At 46.6% G+C, this 24313-nt stretch overlaps 1 protein-coding gene across 1 annotated transcript in view; it reads left to right on the plus strand.

Moving 5' to 3' along the window:
- The window catches only part of kcng2 (potassium voltage-gated channel, subfamily G, member 2), a 35230-nt gene extending 11682 nt beyond the window's left edge, over positions 1-23548 (plus strand). Inside the window, exons 2-3 of the mRNA XM_033975691.2 lie at positions 1054-1875; positions 18967-23548. Coding sequence (XP_033831582.1) covers positions 1120-1875; positions 18967-19782 — 1572 coding nt within the window. The 5' untranslated portion in view covers positions 1054-1119 and the 3' untranslated portion in view covers positions 19783-23548. The remainder of the gene's footprint in view (positions 1-1053; positions 1876-18966) is intronic.
- Positions 23549-24313: the final 765 nt, after the last annotated feature.

Raw genomic sequence — 24313 nt, forward strand, 5'->3', positions numbered from 1 at the left:
CACACATATCATGTGCTGCTCTGTATTTGTGTTTTTCTGGTGCAGTTTTTCCTGTTTTCAGTTCTGTTTTAGGATTAAAGGATTTACACCTTTTTTTTAATCACTTTTCGTGGATTAAATATTTGATTCTTTTGAGAGTTCACACTTCTCTGCGATTGGCTGAATCCACCTGTCACTCACACAGGAGTGGGTGGAGATAAGTGGTCGTTAGAGTCAGATGAGAAACTTTAAATGAGACAGTGGACAGAGGACAGAGGAGTGGACAGAGGACAGAGGAGTGAACAGAGGAGTGGACAGAGGAGTGGACAGAGGACAGAGGAGTGGACAGTGGAGTGAACAGAGGAGTGGACAGTGGAGTGGACAGAGGACAGAGGAGTGGACAGAGGAGTGGACAGAGGAGTGGACAGTGGAGTGGACAGAGGACAGAGGAGTGGACAGAGGACAGAGGAGTGGACAGAGGAGTGGACAGAGGACAGAGGAGTGGACAGAGGAGTGGACAGAGGAGTGGACAGAGGAGTGGACAGAGGACAGAGGAATGGACAGTGGAGTGGACAGTGGAGTGGACAGAGGAGTGGACAGTGGACAGAGGAGTGGACAGTGGAATGGACAGTGGAGTGGACAGAGGACAGAGGAGTGGACAGAGGGGTTTGTTGTTGCCTAGAATTGGAGCCTTAGTTTATATTAGAGGGGGCCCATGAGGGGGGCCCATGAGGGGGGGCCCATGAGGGGGGGCCTGAAATCACAGTAATAAAAAAAGGAACCACGATTTTGACAGAGAAAGGTCCTGTTTTATATTTTGTGAGATGTGTGGCTCGTTCGTGTGGCTCGTTCCTCTGAGGTGTGTGTGGCCCGTTCGTGTGGCTCGTTCCTGTGAGGTGTGTGTGGCTCGTTCCTGTGAGGTGTGCGTGGCTCCTTCAGCAGCTCTGATCATTGTGTTTTGAGCCATCATTAGTGTTTTTTTGTCAGAGCTCTGAGTTTGGTTTATCGTTTCATAACCTCATTTTGGTGCTTTTTGAGTTTTGTAACCTGTGAATGTTCCTGTTGTCTCCACAGGTGGCGCTGCTGAATGGCTGACCTCATCGTGTTCCTCTGTTTCCGGTGAAGCCTCCTCAGCTCAGGATGTACCAGGAGGTGGCGTTTCTCGCGGGGAGCACGGAGCATCAGTTTACGTCTTTTCACTTCAACCGGGTTGAGAACCCTCAGGAGGTCAGCTCCAAAAAGGGCGTGTTCTATAAGAGAGCTCAGCTGCTGCCGCGGCCGGCGGCGGGAGACGAGGGGGCGGCCATCATTAACGTGGGGGGGATTAAGTATCGCATCCCCTGGACCACGCTGGAGGAGTTCCCTCTGACGCGCCTCGGCAAACTGAGCAGCTGCAGCAGCGAGCAGGAAATCATGGACCTGTGCGACGACTACGACGGCAGCAGACACGAGTACTTCTTCGACCGGAGCCCCTCGGCCTTTAGGACCATCGTCACCTTCCTGTCTGCGGGGAAGCTCCGCCTCCTCAGGGAGATGTGCGCTCTGTCCTTCCAGGAGGAGCTGCTGTACTGGGGCGTGGAGGAGGACAACTTGGACTGGTGCTGTCTACGCAAACTACGCCTGCGACAAGAGGAGTACAAGGAGCAGCAGAGACTGGAGGACGAGGAGGCGGAGCTCACGGCGCCCCCGTCCTGCGAGGAGGCGCACGTGCCCGGGACAGGCTCAGAGGACAGTCACTCCGCCACCTGCATGAAGAGGCTGAGAGACATGGTGGAGAACCCGCACTCAGGAATCCCAGGGAAGATCTTCGCGTGTCTGTCCGTCATATTTGTAGCCATCACCGCGGTAACGCTGTGCGTCAGCACCATGCCCGACCTCAGAGCGGAGGAGGAGCGGGTGAGTGACCTCACTGTCCCACTAACCAATCAGAGCCCAACAGGGAGGCGGCCCGCTGAAACTGATCCAGAATATAAAAATACTCACAGGCCAACATTTAGGAATTTACTCTGATAATAGATGATTTTGTTCAAAAAGTAAATTACAGTCACAGAATTTGCAATAAAAACCCAAACTCCAGCAGCCAAAGGGCTCAGAGCCTCATGTGTGATCTGACTCTGAGCTCAGAGCAGAGAGAACACGAGCGGGTTCAAACCCGGAGTGCTGAGCACACATGGGGGTTCACATTGGGATTTGATCTGTGCACACATAGGGGTTTGGAGTGAGCCTGAGCACACTTTGGATTTGGAGTGAGTTCTGAACACACTTTGGGGTTTGGAGTGAGTTCTGAACACACTTTGGATTTGGAGTGAGTTCTGAACACACTTTGGGTTTGGAGTGAGTTTTGAACACACTTTGGGGTTTGGAGTGAGTTCTGAGCACACTTTGGATTTGGAGTGAGTTCTGAACACACTTTGGATTTGGAGTGAGTTCTGAACACACTTTGGGGTTTGGAGTGAGTTCTGAGCACACTTTGGGGTTTGGAGTGAGTTCTGAACACACTTTGGGGTTTGGAGTGAGTTCTGAGCACACTTTGGGGTTTGGAGTGAGTTCTGAACACACTTTGGATTTGGAGTGAGTTCTGAACACACTTTGGATTTGGAGTGAGTTCTGAACACACTTTGGGTTTGGAGTGAGTTTTGAACACACTTTGGGGTTTGGAGTGAGTTCTGAGCACACTTTGGATTTGGAGTGAGTTCTGAACACACTTTGGATTTGGAGTGAGTTCTGAACACACTTTGGGGTTTGGAGTGAGTTCTGAGCACACTTTGGGGTTTGGAGTGAGTTCTGAACACACTTTGGATTTGGAGTGAGTTCTGAACACACTTTGGGGTTTGTAGTGAGTTCTGAGCACACTTTGGATTTGGAGTGAGTTCTGAACACACTTTGGGGTTTGGAGTGAGTTCTGAACACACTTTGGGGTTTGGAGTGAGTTCTGAACACACTTTGGATTTGGAGTGAGTTCTGAACACACTTTGGGGTTTGGAGTGAGTTCTGAACACACTTTGGGGTTTGGAGTGAGTTCTGAACACACTTTGGGGTTTGGAGTGAGTTCTGAACACACTTTGGATTTGGAGTGAGTTCTGAACACACTTTGGGGTTTGGAGTGAGTTCTGAGCACACTTTGGGGTTTGGAGTGAGTTCTGAGCACACTTTGGGGTTTGGAGTGAGTTCTGAACACACTTTGGATTTGGAGTGAGTTATGAGCACACTTTGGGGTTTGGAGTGAGTTCTGAGCACACTTTGGGGTTTGGAGTGAGTTCTGAGCACACTTTGGGGTTTGGAGTGAGTTCTGAGCACACTTGGAGGTTCACATGTGGGTTTGAGCTCTGAGTTTTCTGGAGCTGCAGAGCGACTGTCGCTGAGATGATGAAACACTGGGACGGCGCTGGAGGGAAGAGCTTTACGGCTCCTCAGACTGAGTTCAGATTCTGTTGATGCTGCAGCACAAACGCTGTTTTAAATCAATTTGACACAGAACAATCCAGTGGAGCTGGAGCAGCCTACGTATAAATACATCTGTGTGAATATAAGATCTACGATTCTTTATTACATTCAACAAATTTCATTTCAAAATGTGAATTATTCATGAGGCATTTTGGCAGATAGTTTCTTTTCATTTTCATTTAGCTAAAAAGACTTCAAATAGAATAAAAAGATCGTTGTTATGTAATGTGTTATACAATTAGCCGTTTACTCTGCTCTTATCTGAGCTGAGTAAACACACGACCATTAAAAATGGAACATTCTTTGAAATGTTTTAAATGGATTAAGCAGCTTTCTAGGACACATTTAAACGTACTTCTGCTGAAGGAGACGCTTAAAGAGAATAAAAGAGAGAATAAAAGAGAGAATAAAAGAGAGAATAAAAGAGAGAATAACACAGAGAATAACACAGAGAATAACACAGAGAATAACACAGAGCATAACAGTGATGAGCTTTATCTTTTGACTTTAAGTCTGAAGTCTGAGCCTTAAACTGGACACAATCAGCGTTTGATACAACTTTAAAACTGGAATGAACAGATTTACATTTACTTGAGTAACGTTTCAGAGTGCTTTTCTAGCAGGATACTTTTGTGTGTAATGTAATATATATAATGTGTGAGTAATATTTTTATCGAAGTAACAGCACTCTTACTAGAGTAACATATAGTACAGTGTAACAATATTTGTACTGGAGTAAAAGTTGTGGTTCTTCTTCCCTCTGTGAGTGACTCTAAAGTGACTTGAGCTTTATTTAACAATATAAAATACTTTCTCTGGTTAAATCAGTTCCCTCACCCCAGACACTTCCTCCAGCTCCTCCAGTGGGTCCCAAGATGTTCCCAGGCCAGAGAGACATAGTCCCCCCAGCGTGTCCTGGGTCTTCCCCAGGGCCTCCTCCTGGTGGGACATGAACACTTCCCTAGGGAGACGTCCAGGAGGTGTCCTGAGCAGATGCCCGAGCCTCAGGTGCTCCTCTCCACGTGGAGGAGCAGCAGCTCTACTCCGAGCTCCTCCTGTGTGACTGAGCTCCTCACTCTATCTCTGAGGGTGCTCCCAGCCACCCTGTGGAGGGCACCACATTTTTCCGGTCGAGAACCATGTCCTTGAATTTGGAGGAGCTGATTCTCATCCAGCCACTTCACACTCAGGACAACATCATCTGCAAACAGCAGAGATGAGATCCTGTGGTTCCCGAACCGGACCCCCTCCGACCCCTGAACCGGCCCCCGTCTGGCCCCTAACTGTGCCTAGAAATTCTGTCCATAAATGTAATGAACAGAACTGGTGACAAAGTGCAGCCCTGGTGGAGTCCAACATGCACCGGGAACAGGTCTGACTCACTGCAGAGACACAGTGTTCCACGACCAGGACAAAAACCACACTGCTCCTCCTGAATCCGAGGTTTGACTATTGGTCAGATTCTTCTCTCCAGTCCCTGGTCCAGAATAGACCTTACAGAGAAGGCTGAGGAGTGTGATTCCCCTGAAATTGAAACACACCCTCCGGCTCCCTTCTTATACAGAGGGACCACCACCCCGTTCTGGTAGTTGTCCCCGACCACCACGCGATGTTGCAGAGACGTGTCAGCCAAGTCCCACAACATCCAGAGACTTAAGGTACTTGGGACAGATCTCGTCCACCCCGGAGCCTCGCCAACCACCTCAGTGACTTCAGCCAGGGTGATGGATGGGTCCGCTTCCGGGTCCCCAGTCTCTGCTTCCTCCACGGAAGACGTAACGATGGGATTGAGGAGATCCTCAAAGTCCTTCCACCGCCCAACAACATCCCCAGTCGCGGTCAGCAGCTCTCCACCCGCACTGTAAACAGTGTTGGTGAAGCTCTGCTTCCCCCTCCTGAGGCGTCGGACAGTTTGCCAGAATTTCTTTGAGACCATCCAATAGTCCTCCTCCATGGCCTCCCCGAACTCCTCCCAACCCTCTGTGACTGCCCGAGCCGCGGCACGCTTGGCCCGCCGGTACTCATCAGCTGCCTCAGGAGTCCCATGAGCCAACAAGGCTCGATAGGACTCCTCCTTTAGCTTGACGGCATCCCTTACTTCCGGTGTCCACCACCGGGTTCGGGGATTGCCGCCGCGACAAGCACCACAGACCTTACGACCACAGCTACGAGCAGCCGCATCGACAATAGAGGTGGAGAACATGGCCCACTCGGAGTCCATGTCCCCAGACTCCCCCCGGTATCCTGATCTCCACACTCTGGGCCTCATTCTGGACCTCACTCTGGACCTCATTCTGGACCTCACCCTGGAGGACCTCACTCTGGAGGATGTGAAGTGTCCTGATCTCCACACTCTGCAGCTGAGTCGTTATGAAACTCTCACTGAGTGAATCTGATTTGCTAATTAGATCCTTTTAGCTCCATCCTCCCACAGTCTCCTGTTACAGCACAGACCATTAGACACACACACACACACACACACAACACACACAGACACACAAACACACACACATACACACACACACCCCGACACACAACACACACAGACACACACCTACACACACAGACACACACAGACACACACATATACAGACACACACAAACACACAGACACACAACACACACACACCAACACACCCCTACACACACACAGACAGACACACACAGACACACACATATACAGACACACACACCCCCACAGACACACACACAAACGCACACACCTACACACACACGCGCATACACACACACACACACACACCCACACACGACACACAGACACCCCCCCACACACACACCGACACCCCCCCCACACACACACACCCCTACACCCCCCCCCCCCCCACACACACACACCTTGTAATTCTGGGTCAACAGAAGTTTGAGTAAATACTTTTCTCTGTTCATCTGAGTCTTTTTCTCTGTCACTGTCTTATATTTGTCTCAGCTGTTTAAAGTAAGGACAGTTATTAATTATCAACCCTAATGTGTGAACCGAATCTGCCCTAGGGTGTGAACCGAATCTACCCCCAAAGGTGTGAACCGAATCTACCCCAAAGGTGTGAACTGAATCTACAAAGGTGTGAATGTCTCTGACTCAGTTTTAGTTGAGGGTGAGTGGGGTTGCTTTTTCACAGATCTGACTTCTGACTATGGCGACCAGATGAAAATCAGTCGAATGTGAAAATGAGGCACATCTAAAAAAATGTATTTTTTTTATCTTATTTGGACATTTTTATCAAATCCAGAAACCAAAGTAATGTTCCAGAGACTATTTTTAACCAGAACACTGGGCCGTTTGAGATTATTTTCACAATAAAACTCCTTCAGCAGGATATGGGCCGTTCTATAGACTGTGTGGCCCATAGACCGTGTGTGGCCCATAGACCGTGTGTGGGCCGTGCTCTCTCTCTGTCCATGTCATGTCTCTCCTGTTTCACACAGTCGTACTGTCACAGATGCCCTGATGCTGCGGTGGACTCTACAGTGTCAGTGGTAAAAGGACAGATTCTGCGCCGCTCGGTGCCTCCAGACGCCGCCCGGTGCCTCCAGACGCCGCTCGGTGCCTCCAGACGCTGAAGCGCTCGGTGCCTCCAGACGCCGCTCGGTGCCTCCAGACGCCGCCCGGTGCCTCCAGACGCCGCTCGGTGCCTCCAGACGCCGCTCGGTGCCTCCAGACGCTGAAGCGCTCGGTGCCTTCGCTCTGACCCTCAGGTTTTGCTGCCAACAGTAAAATGCCACAGCCCCAATTTGTTTGATGTGGGATTTGAGCTGAAAACGCCGTGCACAAATTGGGCCATGTGGTCACCTGAACCCGGCCGCGTGGTGTGACCTGCTCGTCTCCATGGAGACGTTTATTGCTGTGCTGTTTCCATAGTAACAGAAAGTTACACAGCACAAAGTGATATATAATCATGTGTGACTGCAGCTCTGCACTTTTGTGTTGAGGTTTAACAGGAGCAGCTTTAAACGACTTTGCTCCATAAACCTGAGACTGTTTATTTTAGCAGCAGCACTGGGCCTGTTTAAAGAACTGTTAAGGTAATGTGAGCCAAAAGTGTGTGCCAGAGACACAGACGGCTCAGAGCGGAGGGCCCGGCTCAGAGCGGAGGGCCCGGCTCAGAGCGGAGGGCCCGGCTCAGAGCGGAGGGCCCGGCTCAGAGCGGAGGGCCCGGCTCAGAGGGCCCGGCTCAGAGCGGAGGGCCCGGCTCAGAGCAGAGGGGCCCGGCTCAGAGGGCCCGGCTCAGAGGGCCCGGCTCAGAGGGCCCGGCTCAGAGCGGAGGGGCCCGGCTCAGAGCGGAGGGGCCCGGCTCAGAGCGGAAGGGCCCGGCTCAGAGCGGAAGAGCCCGGCTCAGAGGGGCCGGCTCAGAGAGGCTCAGTTTTAAATCACAGCTCAGAGTTTCTTCGTCTGGACCTGAGGCTGTTTACGGAGCAAAAACAATTAAAATGACGACACACAAACACAAACCACCAAACACAACACTTTAACGCACTAAAAACAAGAATAAAGACTTTTGTATTGAACAGGGACTGAAGTATTGATCCTCAGATAGTCAAAAATGCTAAACCTAGTACTGAAATACTCATTTGAGAAAGTACTGAAAAAACATGAAACTGAGCAGAAGTGACACGTGGGAAACTCATATTGAATAAATATGAAGCTTTTTCCGTTTTTAAACTGTGACGATCAGAGCAGAACCTGGATGTTTAAAATGCGAAAACATGTGAACGCAGAGAGAACATGTGAACGCAGAGAGAACATCACTCTCCACAGATGAACACGAGCGGCTCTGGCTCCCTGTGAGTTATGGCTCTGCTGTGGCTCGTACACGTGTCCATCCATCAAACGAGCTGCGACGTCACAGAGAGGAGCCGTATGTGAGAGTCACAGAATGATCTGCTCTGTATCTGTGACTGAAACATCTCTGAGACTGAAACATCTCTGTATGAAACATCTGCTCTGTAAATCAAACACATCAGTCTGATCAAAACTGTAGGAATTTGATTAAAACGTGAATTTAAAAAAATCTGATAAAGCAACACATTTGAGAGATTAAAAAAGTTTATCTATCAGCTTGTGATTCTGTGTTTATCCCTCTGTGTTTATCCCTCTGTGTTTATCCCTCTGTGTTTATCCCTCTGTGTTTATCCCTCTGTGTTTGTCCCTCTGTGTTTGTCCCTCTGTGTTTGTCCCTCTGTGTTTATCCCTCTGTGTTTATCCCTCTGTGTTTGTCCCTCTGTTTATCCCTCTGTGTTTATCCCTCTGTGTTTATCCCTCTGTGTTTGTCCCTCTGTGTTTATGCCTCTGTGTTTATCCCTCTGTGTTTGTCCCTCTGTGTTTATCCCTCTGTGTTTATCCCTCTGTGTTTATGCCTCTGTGTTTATCCCTCTGTGTTTGTCCCTCTGTGTTTGTCCCTCTGTGTTTGTCCCTCTGTGTTTATCCCTCTGTGTTTATCCCTCTGTGTTTGTCCCTCTGTGTTTATGCCTCTGTGTTTATCCCTCTGTGTTTGTCCCTCTGTGTTTGTCCCTCTGTGTTTATCCCTCTGTGTTTATCCCTCTGTGTTTATCCCTCTGTGTTTATCCCTCTGTGTTTATGCCTCTGTGTTTATGCCTCTGTGTTTATCCCTCTGTGTTTGTCCCTCTGTGTTTGTCCCTCTGTGTTTATCCCTCTGTGTTTATCCCTCTGTGTTTATCCCTCTGTGTTTGTCCCTCTGTGTTTATGCCTCTGTGTTTATCCCTCTGTGTTTATCCCTCTGTGTTTGTCCCTCTGTGTTTGTCCCTCTGTGTTTATCCCTCTGTGTTTATCCCTCTGTGTTTATCCCTCTGTGTGATCCATCTGTGTTTATCCCTCTGTGTTTATCCCTCTGTGTTTATCCCTCTGTGTTTGTCCCTCTGTTTATCCCTCTGTGTTTATCCCTCTGTGTTTATCCCTCTGTGTTTGTCCCTCTGTGTTTATGCCTCTGTGTTTATCCCTCTGTGTTTGTCCCTCTGTGTTTATCCCTCTGTGTTTATCCCTCTGTGTTTATGCCTCTGTGTTTATCCCTCTGTGTTTGTCCCTCTGTGTTTGTCCCTCTGTGTTTGTCCCTCTGTGTTTATCCCTCTGTGTTTGTCCCTTTGTGTTTATGCCTCTGTGTTTATCCCTCTGTGTTTGTCCCTCTGTGTTTATCCCTTTGTGTTTGTCCCTTTGTGTTTGTCCCTCTGTGTATTCCACACATGTCCAGGAGCCTCTCAGGAAACACAGAGAGAAACTCACTGACGTCGCCCAGGCCTTTCTGTGTGGAGTTTTTCATGTTTCTCCTCGTGTCTGGATGGGTTTCCTCCGGGTACTCCGGTTTCCCCCATCAACCAAAACATGAACGCCCTTCAGACAACTGTTGTTGTGATTTTGGGCGTTACAAAAATAAATGAATTGAATTCTGTTATTCTCAGTATAAATGTTTGGAACTAGAGCGACTGCTACACTGCAAGACAGAGCCTGAGTGAGCCAGAGTGAGCCAGAGTGAGCCAGAGTGAGCCAGAGTGAGCCAGAGTGAGCCAGAGTAAGACAGAGTGAGCCAGAGTGAGCCTGAGGGAACCAGAGTGAGCCAGAGTGAGCCAGAGTGAGCCAGAGTGAGCCTGAGGAAACCAGAGTGAGCCAGAGTGAGCCAGAGTGAGCCAGAGTGAGCCAGAGTGAGCCTGAGGGAACCAGAGTGAGCCAGAGTGAGCCAGCGTGAGACAGAGTGAGCCAGAGTGAGACAGAGTGAGCCAGAGTGAGCCTGAGTGAGCCAGAGTGAGCCTGAGTGAGCCAGAGTGAGCCTGGAGGACAGAGCTCAGAGCTGTGGGGAGCTGCTGGTGTTGGCTCAGTGACTCACCCTGGTGTTATTGTGTTATTATGTTGTGTTATCATGTTGTGTGGTTGTGTTATTGTGTTGTGTTATTACGTTATGTTAATATAAGAAATGCCTTTATTACTCCCACAGTGGGGAAATTGTTGTTGTTATGTTGTGTTATCATGTTGTGTTGTTGTGTTGTTGTGTGTAAGCCCGAGGTATGAAGAGGAGAGTGACAGTAAATATAATATTTGATTTTCATGTGATGTTTCATTAGAATAAAACAGCTTCAGTGTTAAAGGAAACACAATAATCAGCCGCTCCACAGACTCGACCTGGAACGACTTCAGTTTATTTAATGACACAGTGGAACTTTACAGATGTGAGTCACTGGTGAATCTCTGGTTTTTAATCACATTTGGCTTGAAAGTTTCTTATTGTTGAAAACGTCTGTTGTCTTTACAGAACCATATTTCAGATCCACAGCTTCTCGAGGTGAAACTTTCCAGCACTTTTCACTTTTTATACAAAAGGAAAACACAATCAACCAGATCATAGTCCTCATGTGCACAGCCCCGAGGGATACTACTGCGTGTAGTGTACTTGTGTACTACTGCGTGTAGTGTACTTGTGTACTACTGAGTGTAGTGTACTTGTGTACTACTGCGTGTAGTGTACTTGTGTACTACTGAGTGTAGTGTACTTGTGTACTACTGAGTGTAGTGTACTTGTGTACTACTACTACTACTGACTGTAGTGTACTTGTGTACTACTGAGTGTAGTGCACTTGTGTACTACTGCGTGTAGTGTACTTGTGTACTACTGAGTGTAGTGTACTTGTGTACTACTGCGTGTAGTGTACTTGTGTACTACTGAGTGTAGTGTACTTGTGTACTACTGAGTGTAGTGTACTTGTGTACTACTGCGTGTAGTGTACTTGTGTACTACTGAGTGTAGTGTACTTGTGTACTACTGCGTGTAGTGTACTTGTGTACTACTGAGTGTAGTGTACTTGTGTACTACTGAGTGTAGTGTACTTGTGTACTACTGAGTGTAGTGTACTTGTGTACTACTACTACTACTACTGAGTGTAGTGTACTTGTGTACTACTGAGTGTAGTGTACTTGTGTACTACTGCGTGTAGTGTACTTGTGTACTACTGAGTGTAGTGTACTACTGAGTGTAGTGTACTTGTGTACTACTGAGTGTAGTGTACTTGTGTACTACTGAGTGTAGTGTACTTGTGTACTACTGCGTGTAGTGTACTTGTGTACTACTGAGTGTAGTGTACTTGTGTACTACTGCGTGTAGTGTACTTGTGTACTACTGAGTGTAGTGTACTTGTGTACTACTGCGTGTAGTGTACTTGTGTACTACTGCGTGTAGTGTACTTGTGTACTACTGAGTGTAGTGTACTTGTGTACTACTGAGTGTAGTGTACTTGTGTACTACTACTACTACTACTGAGTGTAGTGTACTTGTGTACTACTGAGTGTAGTGTACTTGTGTACTACTGAGTGTAGTGTACTTGTGTACTACTGAGTGTAGTGTACTTGTGTACTACTGCGTGTAGTGTACTTGTGTACTACTGAGTGTAGTGTACTTGTGTACTACTGCGTGTAGTGTACTTGTGTACTACTGAGTGCAGTGTACTTGTGTACTACTGAGTGTAGTGTACTTGTGTACTACTACTACTACTGAGTGTAGTGTACTTGTGTACTACTGAGTGTAGTGCACTTGTGTACTACTGAGTGTAGTGCACTTGTGTACTACTGCGTGTAGTGTACTTGTGTACTACTGAGTTTTGTGTACTTGTGTACTACTGAGTGTAGTGTACTTGTGTACTACTACTACTACTACTGAGTGTAGTGTACTTGTGTACTACTGAGTGTAGTGCACTTGTGTACTACTGCGTGTGGTGTACTTGTGTACTATTGAGTGTAGTGTACTTGTGTACTACTGCGTGTGGTGTACTTGTGTACTACTGAGTGTAGTGTACTTGTGTACTACTAAGTGTAGTGCACTTGTGTACTACTGAGTGTAGTGCACTTGTGTACTACTGAGTGTAGTGTACTTACTCAGTACACATCTGTCCTGTGAAGGTGAAACGGTTAAAAGTCACATAGTAAATAATAAAAATAAATAAATGTGACATTTTGACCGTGGTGCAGAAAAACGTCGTCCGTCTGGAGACTCGAGTGTCGAGGCGTCTGTGACTCAGACTCGTTTATTTATTTCCTGCTGAAGATGATTTGACTCGGTTAAACTGTGACGATTCTCGAGGGGCGGAGCATAAATCACACTATGACCACAGAGAAGGACATGTGGTACAACCAGAATACTTCATATAAATGTACTTCATATAAATGTACTTCATATAAATGTACTTCATATAAATGTACTTCATATAAATGTACTTGTTCCTCAGCTGATCTTCTCGGGGTCAGTTACTGTTGTGTTCTAGGTCATTTATAACTTAGACAAGGCTGGACAGTTGTTTATGCTAATGCTAATGCTAATACAACTGTCTCACTCACACAGCACATTAAAACAGGGTGGGCGAAGTGTCTTGCTTAAGGACACAACAGTATGCACACGTCTGAGTTGGGATTGAACCATCACCTTTATGTTAGTGTCTCATCACTGAGCCTCCGCTGCTCCGTCGTGTCGCCAGAGATTTGAAAATGTATCTTACACTTTCTACCAGTTTCACTGAGGATATTTCAAATATGTGGGAAGACGTCTGGATTAGCACCAAACATTACTCTGAAGTAATGTGCAGTTAGCATGCTAGCTGTTGTTAGCATTAGGTAAAAATAGGACGCAAGGAAAGTGCTGCTGCAGAAAAGTTTAAAATGACTGAGGCTTTTTATAGGAGACACATCTCCTTTAAGAAAAATCACATGACCTTTAAGAAAAATCACATGACCTTTATAATCTCCAGATCATATAAACAGCTCCTCTTCAGCCTCATTATAGAGTAAATATACTTTATAAAGTAAAGGTACTTTATAGAGTAATTGTACTTCATAGAGTAATTGTACTTCATAGAGTACATGTACTTTATAGAGTAAATGGTTGTTGCTCTTTGGCCAATCACAGAGTCAGCGTTTGTTTTTATGTCTTAATTTGTACTAAATGGATCTTAATGGAAATGCTCCTCGGGCCTTTAGCGCCGTCACATTTCCCATAATCCCCCTCACCATAATCTCCTTTTATAACAGACTAATGAGACGCTGCGGGTTTAACTGATGCACACACTCACTGACAGATGTTTACACACACACACACACGCACACACACTCAGATACACACACACAAAGCTGATGCTGAAATATTGCTGGTAAAATAAGCAGTAATGGCTTCTGCTTGCCCTGCTCCCAGAATGCACCACTGTGTGAGACGAGCAGTGACAGTTTGAGTCGATATTGTTTTAATTATGAGCCACATGCCCCGATACGTTTTATAAACAGTAACACACGTGTGTCTTTAGGTTTGTGTTTACACTGAGCTCATGAGAATAAAATACAGAAAGAGCCACGATCATGTTTTTAATGATTAAAATACAACATGTGACATTTTTATGAAAAAAATAAATAAATCCTGTGCAGCTCCTTTAACGAACACGAGGCTGAAGGAAAATGTTTTATTTTTATTGGTCTGAAGTAAAACAGAAGCAGAATAAAGTCACATGACCAGAGTAAAGTCACATGACCAGAGTAAAGTCACGTGACCAGAGTAAATGAACAGGACTCTGTGTACATGCCTCTGTGTGAATGACTCTGTGTGAATGACTCTGTGTACATGACTCTGTACATGACTCTGTGTACATGTCACATGTACACCATAAACCAGTCTGTTGTGCTTGTGTCTCTATGGTTCTCATCTCTGTGGATCATTTTGTTATAATTTACACATTTTAAATCACAATATTCATCTAAAACCACTTCATAAAAGAAACAAATCCGTTGACTTCCGAGTTAGAAAACTGTGGTGTCCAGTGGAGCTGACGTTGCCGTAAACGTCGTCACAACAAAGCGCCGTATGCTGACAGCGCCCCCTATGGACAGATGCACTTCACACTAGAGCAGCACTTTGTTTTTCATTTATATCAAAATGACGGCACAACACTGACAAATCCTACGAGCATCACCGATTAAGAAAATGAAACTGGAGAAGGAAGTGCAGACGTCACAGTGGGCGTGGCACAGTGGGCGTGACACAGTGGGCGTGTACAGGTGGAGGGGGCTAAATTACTCAAACATGAATCACTCCAAATAAAACATCAGAGGCTCAATGAGAAGAAAAGACTGGAACCTGGAGAAACATCTGTTATTTAAAGTATTTCTGTAGGTTTAAAGTGGAACATTTCACCAGAAAAGCTACGTAGCACATCTTTAAGTTTGTACTCTACATGGTTATGACGTTTGCCCATTAACCTGGAGATTGGTGGTTCGATCCCCACTCCAGTTGTTGTTGTCGGGCAAGACACTTCACCCACCCTGTCACATGGTGGAGGGTCGCAGAGATGCAGCCACATCTATGTCAGTCTGTCCCAGGGCAGCTAAGAGACCCCAAAAACCACAACACCCAAGATCCCCAAACACGGAGGGTCCCAGAATCCCCAAACTAAAATAACAGCAATAAATGATTACATTAAATAAACATTAAAAGAATATATATTTCACCAATATAAAATGTGGTCATAACCTTTGCACCGTGTCCAGATCTCCTCAGGAACCAAAGGTGTGAACAAAAACGTCTCAGTTTTATGAAATGAATCGTTCCATATTTATGAGAAACACCAGGAAATTACAAACCCCATTTACCATGTTCCACGTGACCCAGCCCCAGATCGGCCGAGAGACATAAATAATGCAGAGAGACGCTTGGGCTGCAGTCACTCCCTGACAGCGCCCCCTTGAGTTAGTTTATATATTAATGATTTTCTTGTGTTTAATGGCGTGAGCTGCTTCAGGTCGTATCAGTTCAACAGTTTAAAAAATGTATGTGACCAAACGAGAGCAGGACTTTGTTTTTTAAGTCGGTCAGGTGGAACAATGTCTTTAAGTGACCCGGTCAGCACCCGGTCAGCACCCGATCAGCACCCGGTCAGCACCCGATCAGCACCCGGTCAGCACCCGGTCAGCACCCGGTCAGCACCCGATCAGCACCCGATCAGCACCCGGTCAGAACTCGACTGAAGATCACCCTTTGTGAATGTATAAGGCAAAGGAGATCATAAAAGTTAAAACGATGTGTATTAAAATGTCTCACTTCAGCTGCACAGTGAGAGTCTGATGATGACGGAGACTCAGACTCATCCACTGAGACAAACGTTACATCACAGGACACTCAGATTTTTACATATTTTAGTTTATTCTGTATTTCTCAGGGACCTTGTTCAAACACATGAATCCTACTGGAGAAAAGAGAAACTGTATCAGGTTCAGCTCCTGCCACTTTCCATCTGCCGTCCCGGGGCAGGTCCAGTCCCGGGGCAGGTCCAGTCCCGGGGCAGGTGCAGTCCCGGGGCAGGTGCAGTCCCGGGGCAGGTGCAGTCCCAGGGCAGGTGCAGTTCCGGGGCAGGTGCAGTCCCGGGGCAGGTGCAGTCCCGGGGCAGGTGCAGTCCTGGGGCAGGTGCAGTTCCGGGGGCAGGTGCCGTCCCGGGGCAGGTGCAGTTCCTCTTTAAGGTGTTTTTAAACACAGTATTCAGTATCAGTCTGTTCTGTGAAACTTTTACCCATGTTACATTTCCTCGCCTGAAGTTGTATTTGGACTGATTCGTGTTTGAGTATAAATATGACATAACGGTCAGTTTGAGATCGAACCCACAACCTCTTTGCCAAACAGACGCCCCTCTGCTCCTCCTACATCCTAATCACAGTTAATAATACTTAACTGAAGATAAACACTTAACCAAAGGCAAACCCGCTCTTGTTTCTGCTTCGCTTCGGGGGCGACTTCGGCTTAATAACGTCATAATTTCTTGTAATTGTATTTTCAAATATTTATGAGCCAATTTCAGCAGCACAAAAACACATTAACCTTATACCAGGATGTGTGCGTTAGCAAACAGGAAAGAGGTAGTTCTGCTCAGTTTAGCCTGGTGTCTGTGGATTTAAACTGGAATCTGTTCACTTTTTCACTTTAGCCTTTTGTCTGTTCACTTTCTCCTGGCGTCGGGGGGTTTGTCGCACACGTGCCTTTTGAACATCATTTTCCGAGTGGTACACGTGCTCATTAGCTGATTACAACAGATTTATAGTTTTACGGCTCGTGCACCAGAGGAAATGAAACAAAGGCTGCTCTGTACATCTGACCTCTGACCTCTGCTAATGATGCTGGTGTAATTAGGAGACTCACATGAGAACTGAAAAAGCATCAATATATAAATATGACCTAAAGTGACCTCTGCGTGGATGAGACGCTCGTCTGAAGGTTGATGGTTCAATCTTTGTGACTGATGCTCTCGACTTTGGCAAAACACTTCAGCCTCTGGTGAAAAACAGAGAGAGAATGTGAGACGGAGCAGAGGGAGGAGCCAGGACGGAACATCTAAAACAGTCTGAGCCTAAAGGAACGAGCAGATAAAGAGTGAGAGCACAGAGTGAGACAGAGTGAGAACACAGAGTGAGACAGAGTGAGAACACAGAGTGAGAACACAGAGTGATACAGAGTGAGAACAGAGTGATACAGAGTGAGAACACAGAGTGAGAACAGAGTGAGAACACAGAGTGATACAGAGTGAGAACAGAGTGAGAACACAGAGTGAGAACACAGAGTGATAGAGAGTGAGAGCACAGAGTGAGAACAGAGTGAGAACACAGAGTGATACAGAGTGAGAACAGAGTGAGAACACAGAGTGAGAACACAGAGTGATAGAGAGTGAGAGCACAGAGTGAGAACACAGTGAGAACAGTGAGAACACAGAGTGAGAACATAGAGTGATACAGAGTGAGAACAGAGTGAGAACACAGAGTGATACAGAGTGAGAACACAGAGTGAGAACACAGAGTGAGAACAGAGTGATACAGAGTGAGAACAGAGTGATACAGAGTGAGAACACAGAGTGATACAGAGTGAGAACACAGAGTGAGAACACAGAGTGATACAGAGTGAGAACAGAGTGAGAACACAGAGTGATACAGAGTGAGAACAGAGTGAGAACACAGAGTGAGAACACAGAGTGATAGAGAGTGAGAGCACAGAGTGAGAACACAGTGAGAACAGTGAGAACACAGAGTGAGAACATAGAGTGATACAGAGTGAGAACAGAGTGAGAACACAGAGTGATACAGAGTGAGAACAGAGTGAGAACACAGAGTGATACAGAGTGAGAACAGAGTGAGAACAGAGTGAGAACACAGAGTGAGAACACAGAGTGATACAGAGTAAGAACAGAGTGAGAACACAGAGTGATACAGAGTGAGAACAGAGTGAGAACACAGAGTGAGAACACAGAGTGAGAGCACAGAGTGAGAACACAGAGTGAGAACACAGAGTGATACAGAGTAAGAACAGAGTGAGAACACAGAGTGAGAACACAGAGTGAGACAGAGTGAGAACACAGAGTGAGAACAGAGTGAGAACACAGAGTGATACAGAGTGAGAACAGAGTGAGAACACAGAGTGATACAGAGTGAGAACAGAGTGAGAACACAGAGTGAGAACACAGAGTGAGAGCACAGAGTGAGAACACAGAGTGAGAGCACAGAGTGAGAACACAGTGAGAACAGTGAGAACACAGAGTGAGAACATAGAGTGATACAGAGTGAGAAGAGAGTGAGAACACAAAGTGAGAACACAGAGTGAGGACATAGAGTGATACAGAGTGAGAACAGAGTGAGAGCACAGAGTGAGAACCCCGTGGGAATACAGAGTGATACAGAGTAAGAATACAGAGTGAGAACACAGAGTGATACAGAGTGAGGCTGGTACCTGTGAGTTGTTGTGTTTTGATCAGTTTCTAGTATCGTGACTTCAGTCTGAAAATGGTTTCAGTTATGTTCTGTTTTTAAATCATTGCACATTTCTCTGCTACAGAACTGAACCTTTGAGTTTTCTGCTTTTTCTGTTTAAAATAAAACTGCTCTGAAAAGTTCCTGCAGGACTGATCTAACTGACAACCAAACTTTTGAAAAGTGTGATTATTTTAAGGTGAGAATGTTTTGCGTCACTATCAGAGTCTGGACATTTTGGTACCAGCTCATCCTTTTGTGAATAACATACGAGAAAGAATATTGTAGTAACTCTCATTCAAAAATCGCTGTATACACGAGTAAAACTTCAGACAATTGTCAACATCTTCAGAAATCAAAACATGCTGATCAAAAATGAACAAAATTATATATTTTATTTATGAATTTTCTTTATCTGATTCACTAAAATACCTTCTTTTCCTGATTTCCCCGTGTCTAAACCAGTTCCACCCTGTGTTCTGTTCTGTACCTAGGCCTTGATCTTCTGCAGACGTCACAATCAAAGGCTTATTTTACTCCACGCTGCTTTTTCCACAGAGGATCCAAATCAGCTTTTTGTTTCTAGATCAAAGTCTGCGTCCCACCAGTCAAGACGCAAATGGAGTCTTAATTACAAACTTCACAGTTCTTATCTCAGCGTATGTCGTCTTTCTCCCCACGGCCCTCGCCTTTAACTCGCCTCCTTCTGTGTTTTGTCTGTTCCGGGGTGAGCGCTCCTTAAAGTTTAATCTTCTGTGTTTTGTCTGTTCCAGGGCGAGTGCTCCCAGAAGTGCCATAACATCTTTGTGCTGGAGACCGTTTGCGTCGGCTGGTTCTCTTTGGAGTTCTTGCTTCGCTTCATCCAAACCCAGAGCAAATGCATGTTTCTGAGGACGCCGCTGAACGTGATCGACGTGGTAGCCATCTTGCCGTACTACATCACGCTAATCGTAGACACTCTCTCGGTCGATGGTAAAAAGGGCAGTTCCGGCAACAACTACTTGGAGAAGGTGGGACTAGTTCTCCGAGTTCTCAGAGCGTTGAGGATCTTCTACGTCATGAGGTTGGCGCGGCACTCCTTGGGTCTCCAGACGCTCGGTTTGACGGTCCGACGCTGTACGAGGGAATTCGGACTGCTCCTGTTGTTTCTTTGCGTTGCCATGGCGCTGTTTGCTCCGCTGGTTTTCTTAGCCGAGAGTGAATTTGGCGCCAAGCAGGAGTTCACCAGCATCCCGGGAAGTTACTGGTGGGCTGTGATCTCCATGACAACGGTGGGATACGGAGACATGGTACCGAGGAGTATTCCAGGACAGGTGGTGGCGCTAAGCAGCATTTTGAGCGGTATCCTGCTGATGGCGTTCCCGGTTACGTCCATCTTTCACACGTTTTCGAGGTCATACGTGGAGTTGAGGGAGGAGCAGAATCGTGCACTGAGACAAAAGCCAGATTCTCAGGATTCGACCAAGTCTCAGAACAGTGAAGATTCACAAGAGACGGACAGTTACCACGGGATCATAGAGCCCCCAGTGGCTCACAGGAGGAAGTCCATCGCGGTCCTGAGAGCGGCAGAACTGAAACCTGGAACTTAGTGACGACACGATGAGAGAGACAGAAGTAGAACAGCTCAATTCAGCCTCACATCCACAGGTTCACGTCTGGAGTTTTCAAAGTCACGTGACCAATGTGTTTGACTGACTTGGCTTTAACATTTTAGCTTCTCACATAAGAAAAATATTTTGTTTTAATCAACAGACCAAATATTTCACTATGTCATTTAAGATTTGGTTTCATTTATACATGCCCTGGTTTCTCCCGACTGATAAAAATACATTTATTCACAGTTCGCTGAAAAAGCAAACTCCATCTGACCTTTCTCTACGTGACAGGTCCTGAGATAAACAGCTGACCGTGTTTTCTACTTTCACATCACAGCGTTCAGGGTAATACGCAGATCATGGAGCAGATGGATAAATATAAGACAATAACATCGTCCATTAGAATTTATGTTGAGTCAGAACCTTCTTAATTCACTAACCTCATAAAACCACGTCATTAACCCTCTACATGATCCTGGGGTTTTGTTTGTGTCTGTAAATCAAGATCTGAACATTAATAACAGACAAATCAGGTCCTTCTGTCCCCGAGGTCGCTCCTGTTAGCGTTAGCAACAGGTTTGATTATCAGGGAGTGGGCGCTTAGCAACGCTGTCAAACCAGAGGTGTGGGCGGGAAGGGGCGTTACCTTCAACAGTCTCTCTCCTGATTGGCTCTTTGGTTGCTATGATACTCACAGTCAGAATTCTAAACATGTAACTGCTCCAGGTCGTCTCTATATCTGCTGAACGCCGTGATGTCACACTCAGTCCGTTTCTTTATAAAGTCTGTGGTAGAATCTGAAAAGCCTCATGTGTCACAGGCCTGAGCTCGTGTGGATCTGGAAACAGGAAATAATCTCTGGGTCTGTGCTTTTGTGAAACTTTTCAAATCAGATCTGCTCAAAGACATTTGTCGCAACGATGACTTTAAAAGACATGACCAAACCTGCCGAGGTGAGTCCTACGCACACAAGGACTGCACACACACACACAGACACACAGACAGACAGACAGACACACACACACACCGACAGACACACCGACAGACACACACACCCCGACTGACAGACAGACAGACAGACACACACACACACACCCCGACACACACACACACACACACACACACACCCACAGACACACCCCCACAGACACATACACACACACACACTCATTGACCTGTGAGTGCTTGCAGCTCCATCTCACTGTGGTGTTATATTATTATTATATTATTCAGGTCACATGGACAAAATCTAATCAAAAGGCGACACGTTTTTGGAGCCAAGATATTTCGTTTCCCTCCTGGTTTCCACGGTGATAATTGTGTGTCACCAGCCCAAAAATCAGATTAAAAACATCACAAACATGTTGTTTTTCTCCTGGCGTCTGAAACCAAGTCGTAGAATTCAACCTAATGCATTTACAAAGCAGCAGATGCACCAAATAAAACTGAAGTGAAGACGACCTTTGACCCTGATGAATAATCTCATTTAGACAAAAACAACAAACATTTATCTTGCCTGAATATTTACAATAATAGACCTACTTAAAGTCACAGTGTGTAACTTTTTAACCAGATACAAATACTAGACTAAAATAAAAGCATATTTTTATTTCACTAAAACATATAAAAGCAGATGCCTATTGTGAGTCTTGCTTCTCCACAAACCTGGCTCTTATGTGGCTTGTAGGAGGGTTCCCTCTGCTCGTCTCCTTGGGAACGTTCCTTTGGCTTTAATATTCCACAGTATGGTATAAAACCTTTGAGCCCGACTGATAGTCCTCCTCCATGGCCCAGCCCAGACTTCAGTCTGATGACATCCTTTACCTGCGGCGTCCACCACCAGGTTCTGGATTACCGTCACGACATTCACCGCTGACCTTACGACCAAAGCTAAAAGCGGCCGCATTGACCACAGAGAGAACACGGTCCCATCGGACTCCATGTCCCCAGCCTCCCCCAGGATCAGGGAGAAGCTCTTCTGGAGGTGTGAGTTGAAAACCCCCCTGACAGAGGCTCCACCAGACGATCTGAACAGACCCTCACGAAACGCTTGGACTTGCCAGGTCTGTCTGGCCTCCTCCTCCACCAGCAGATCCAAGTCACCACCAGGTGGTGCTCTACAGCTCTGCCTCTCTCTTCACCCGAGTGTCCGGGACACACGGCCGGAGGTCAGAGACACGGCGACAAAGTCGATCATCGACCTTCACCCCAGGCGGTCCTGGTGTCTCTGGTGTGGGTGGTGAGCCCACAGGAGGCAAGTGTGGTTTTTTCCCCTTCATCTGGTCCTCGAGGCTCATGGGAGTTTGCCACAGTCCACATGTGTTTTGTGGATCTGGAGAAGGCATTCGACCGTGTCCCTCGTGGTGTCCTTTGGGGGGTGCTCTGGGAGTATGGGGTCCGGGGCCCTTTGCTAAGGGCTGTCCGGTCCCTGTATGACCAGAGCAGGAGCTGTGTCTCTGCAGTAAGTCAGACCTGTTCCCGGTGCATGTTGGACTCAGGGCTGCCCTTTGTCACCGGTTCTGTTCATTATATTTATGGACAGAATTTCTAGGCTCAGCCAGGGGCTGGAGGGGGTCTGGTTCAGGGACCACAGGATTTCATCTCTGCTGTTTGTGGATGATGTTGTCCTGATGCTTCATCGAGTCAGGACCTGCAGCACTTGGGCAGTTTGAAGCCGAGTGAAGTGTCTGGGATGGACTCACCGCCCACCCTGAGAGGGTGCCTCAAGTGGAGGAGTTCAAGTATCTCGGGGTCTTTTTCTCAACTGAGGGAAGGATGGGGTGTGAGATTGACAGTTGGATCAGCGTCTGCAGTGATGTTGTCGCTGTATCGTCCGTTGTGGTGAAGAAGGAGCTGAGTCCAAAGGAAAAGCTCTCGATTTACCTCAGTCTATGTTCTGCTCTCACCTATGGTCATGAGCTCTGGGTAATGACCGAAAGGACGAGATCACGGATACAAGCGGCTGAAATGAGATTCCTCCCTCAGAGATAGGGTGAGAAGCTCAGTCACACAGGAGCTTGGAGTAGAGCCGCTGCTCCTCCACATGGAGAGGAGCAGCTGAGGCTCGGGCATCTGCTCAGGACACCTCCTGGACGTCTCCGTGGGGAGGTGTTCATGTCCCACCAGGAGGAGGCCCCGGGAAAGACCCAGCTCACGCCGGAGGGACTATGTCTCTCTGGGAAGGCCTCAGGATCCTCCCGGAGCTGCAGAGATGACATGCCGCCTTCAGAAAGTTACACGATGTTGCTTTAATTCATTGTCTAGTGTCCTGTTTGGACATCTCTTACTTTTTAAATGGCTCTGGACACAGTTTAAGCCGGTGGAGCCGGTGAATCAGAGCTGAGTGAATCGTGAATCAGGCCTGAGTGAATCGTGAATCAGAGCTGAGTGAATCGTGAATCAGAGCTGAGTGAATCGTGAATCAGAGCTGAGTGAATCGTGAATCAGGCCTGAGTGAATCGTGAATCAGGCCTGAGTGAATCGTGAATCAGGGCTGAGTGAATCGTGAATCAGAGCTGAGTGAATCGTGAATCAGAGCTGAGAGAGCCAGAGGTGGAGCGAGTCTCTTGGGGCTGAATCTCGAGTGAATGAGACGTTAAACAGCGTGAGGACAAACGTCACTGTATCTGTATTTTTACTCTGTCTCTGTTTTGTTCTGTGAATGGAGCAGAACTGTTTGAATCAAACTGCTTCTCCAAAGGACTCGTGTGGCCTGAGGAGCCGGCTCTTTTGCAAAAATAATAAAGATTCTAATGACTATGATCCCTGTGGAGTTGCTTTTCTTTTATGCATAACACGGACACTTCTTCTGCTCTTTGGGATTTTTAATCATAAAATGGGATTTTAACATAAAACATAATCATATGTTTTAAATTTATAAATATGGATTATAGTTTTTATCCAGATATAAAACTTTTGGATATAAAAGTCCCATATTCTGCTCCGGGTCAGATCTGAGCCAGAGAAAAGAAACGATTTGAGAGTTAAAGAAGAGATTTTTGTTAGAAAAGAGAATCCTTCCTTAAACAGGATTGAGGATTGAGACATAATCTCTCCCCCATCTACAACTCCATCCTCAGACCCAGAACAAACAAAGGAAACAAAGAGAACAATCGAGCGAGCCAGTAGGCCCATTAAGCCTGAAACTGGAAACAAAAGCTGTTCACAGTTTCAGTGTAGTTAGCTCCTCCCTTCAGACAGATCTGACTAACCTAAAGTACTTAACAAGCTCATATCTTTAAAGTGCCATAATCGTGACATGGACCTGCACGTTACTGTATCTTTTGTATTTGTTTTTAAATTCCTGAGTTGACATCGAGCAGCAGCTTCTCCCTCTGACCCCAGACAGACTCACACAGACTGGATCTTAGAGTCACTGAGGACCCTCCACCCAGCTCCAAACATCTCCACCTCAGACACATCACGCTCAAGTGTCTCTTCACTCTGTGTTTACGACGTCGGGACTGGAGCCTTCATAAAGACGGGTTCTTAAAGGTTCTTAAAGGGTTCTTCTGTGAGGTCTGTG

This window comes from Periophthalmus magnuspinnatus, chromosome 11 (assembly GCF_009829125.3).
Source record: "Periophthalmus magnuspinnatus isolate fPerMag1 chromosome 11, fPerMag1.2.pri, whole genome shotgun sequence".
NCBI lineage: Eukaryota > Metazoa > Chordata > Actinopteri > Gobiiformes > Gobiidae > Periophthalmus > Periophthalmus magnuspinnatus.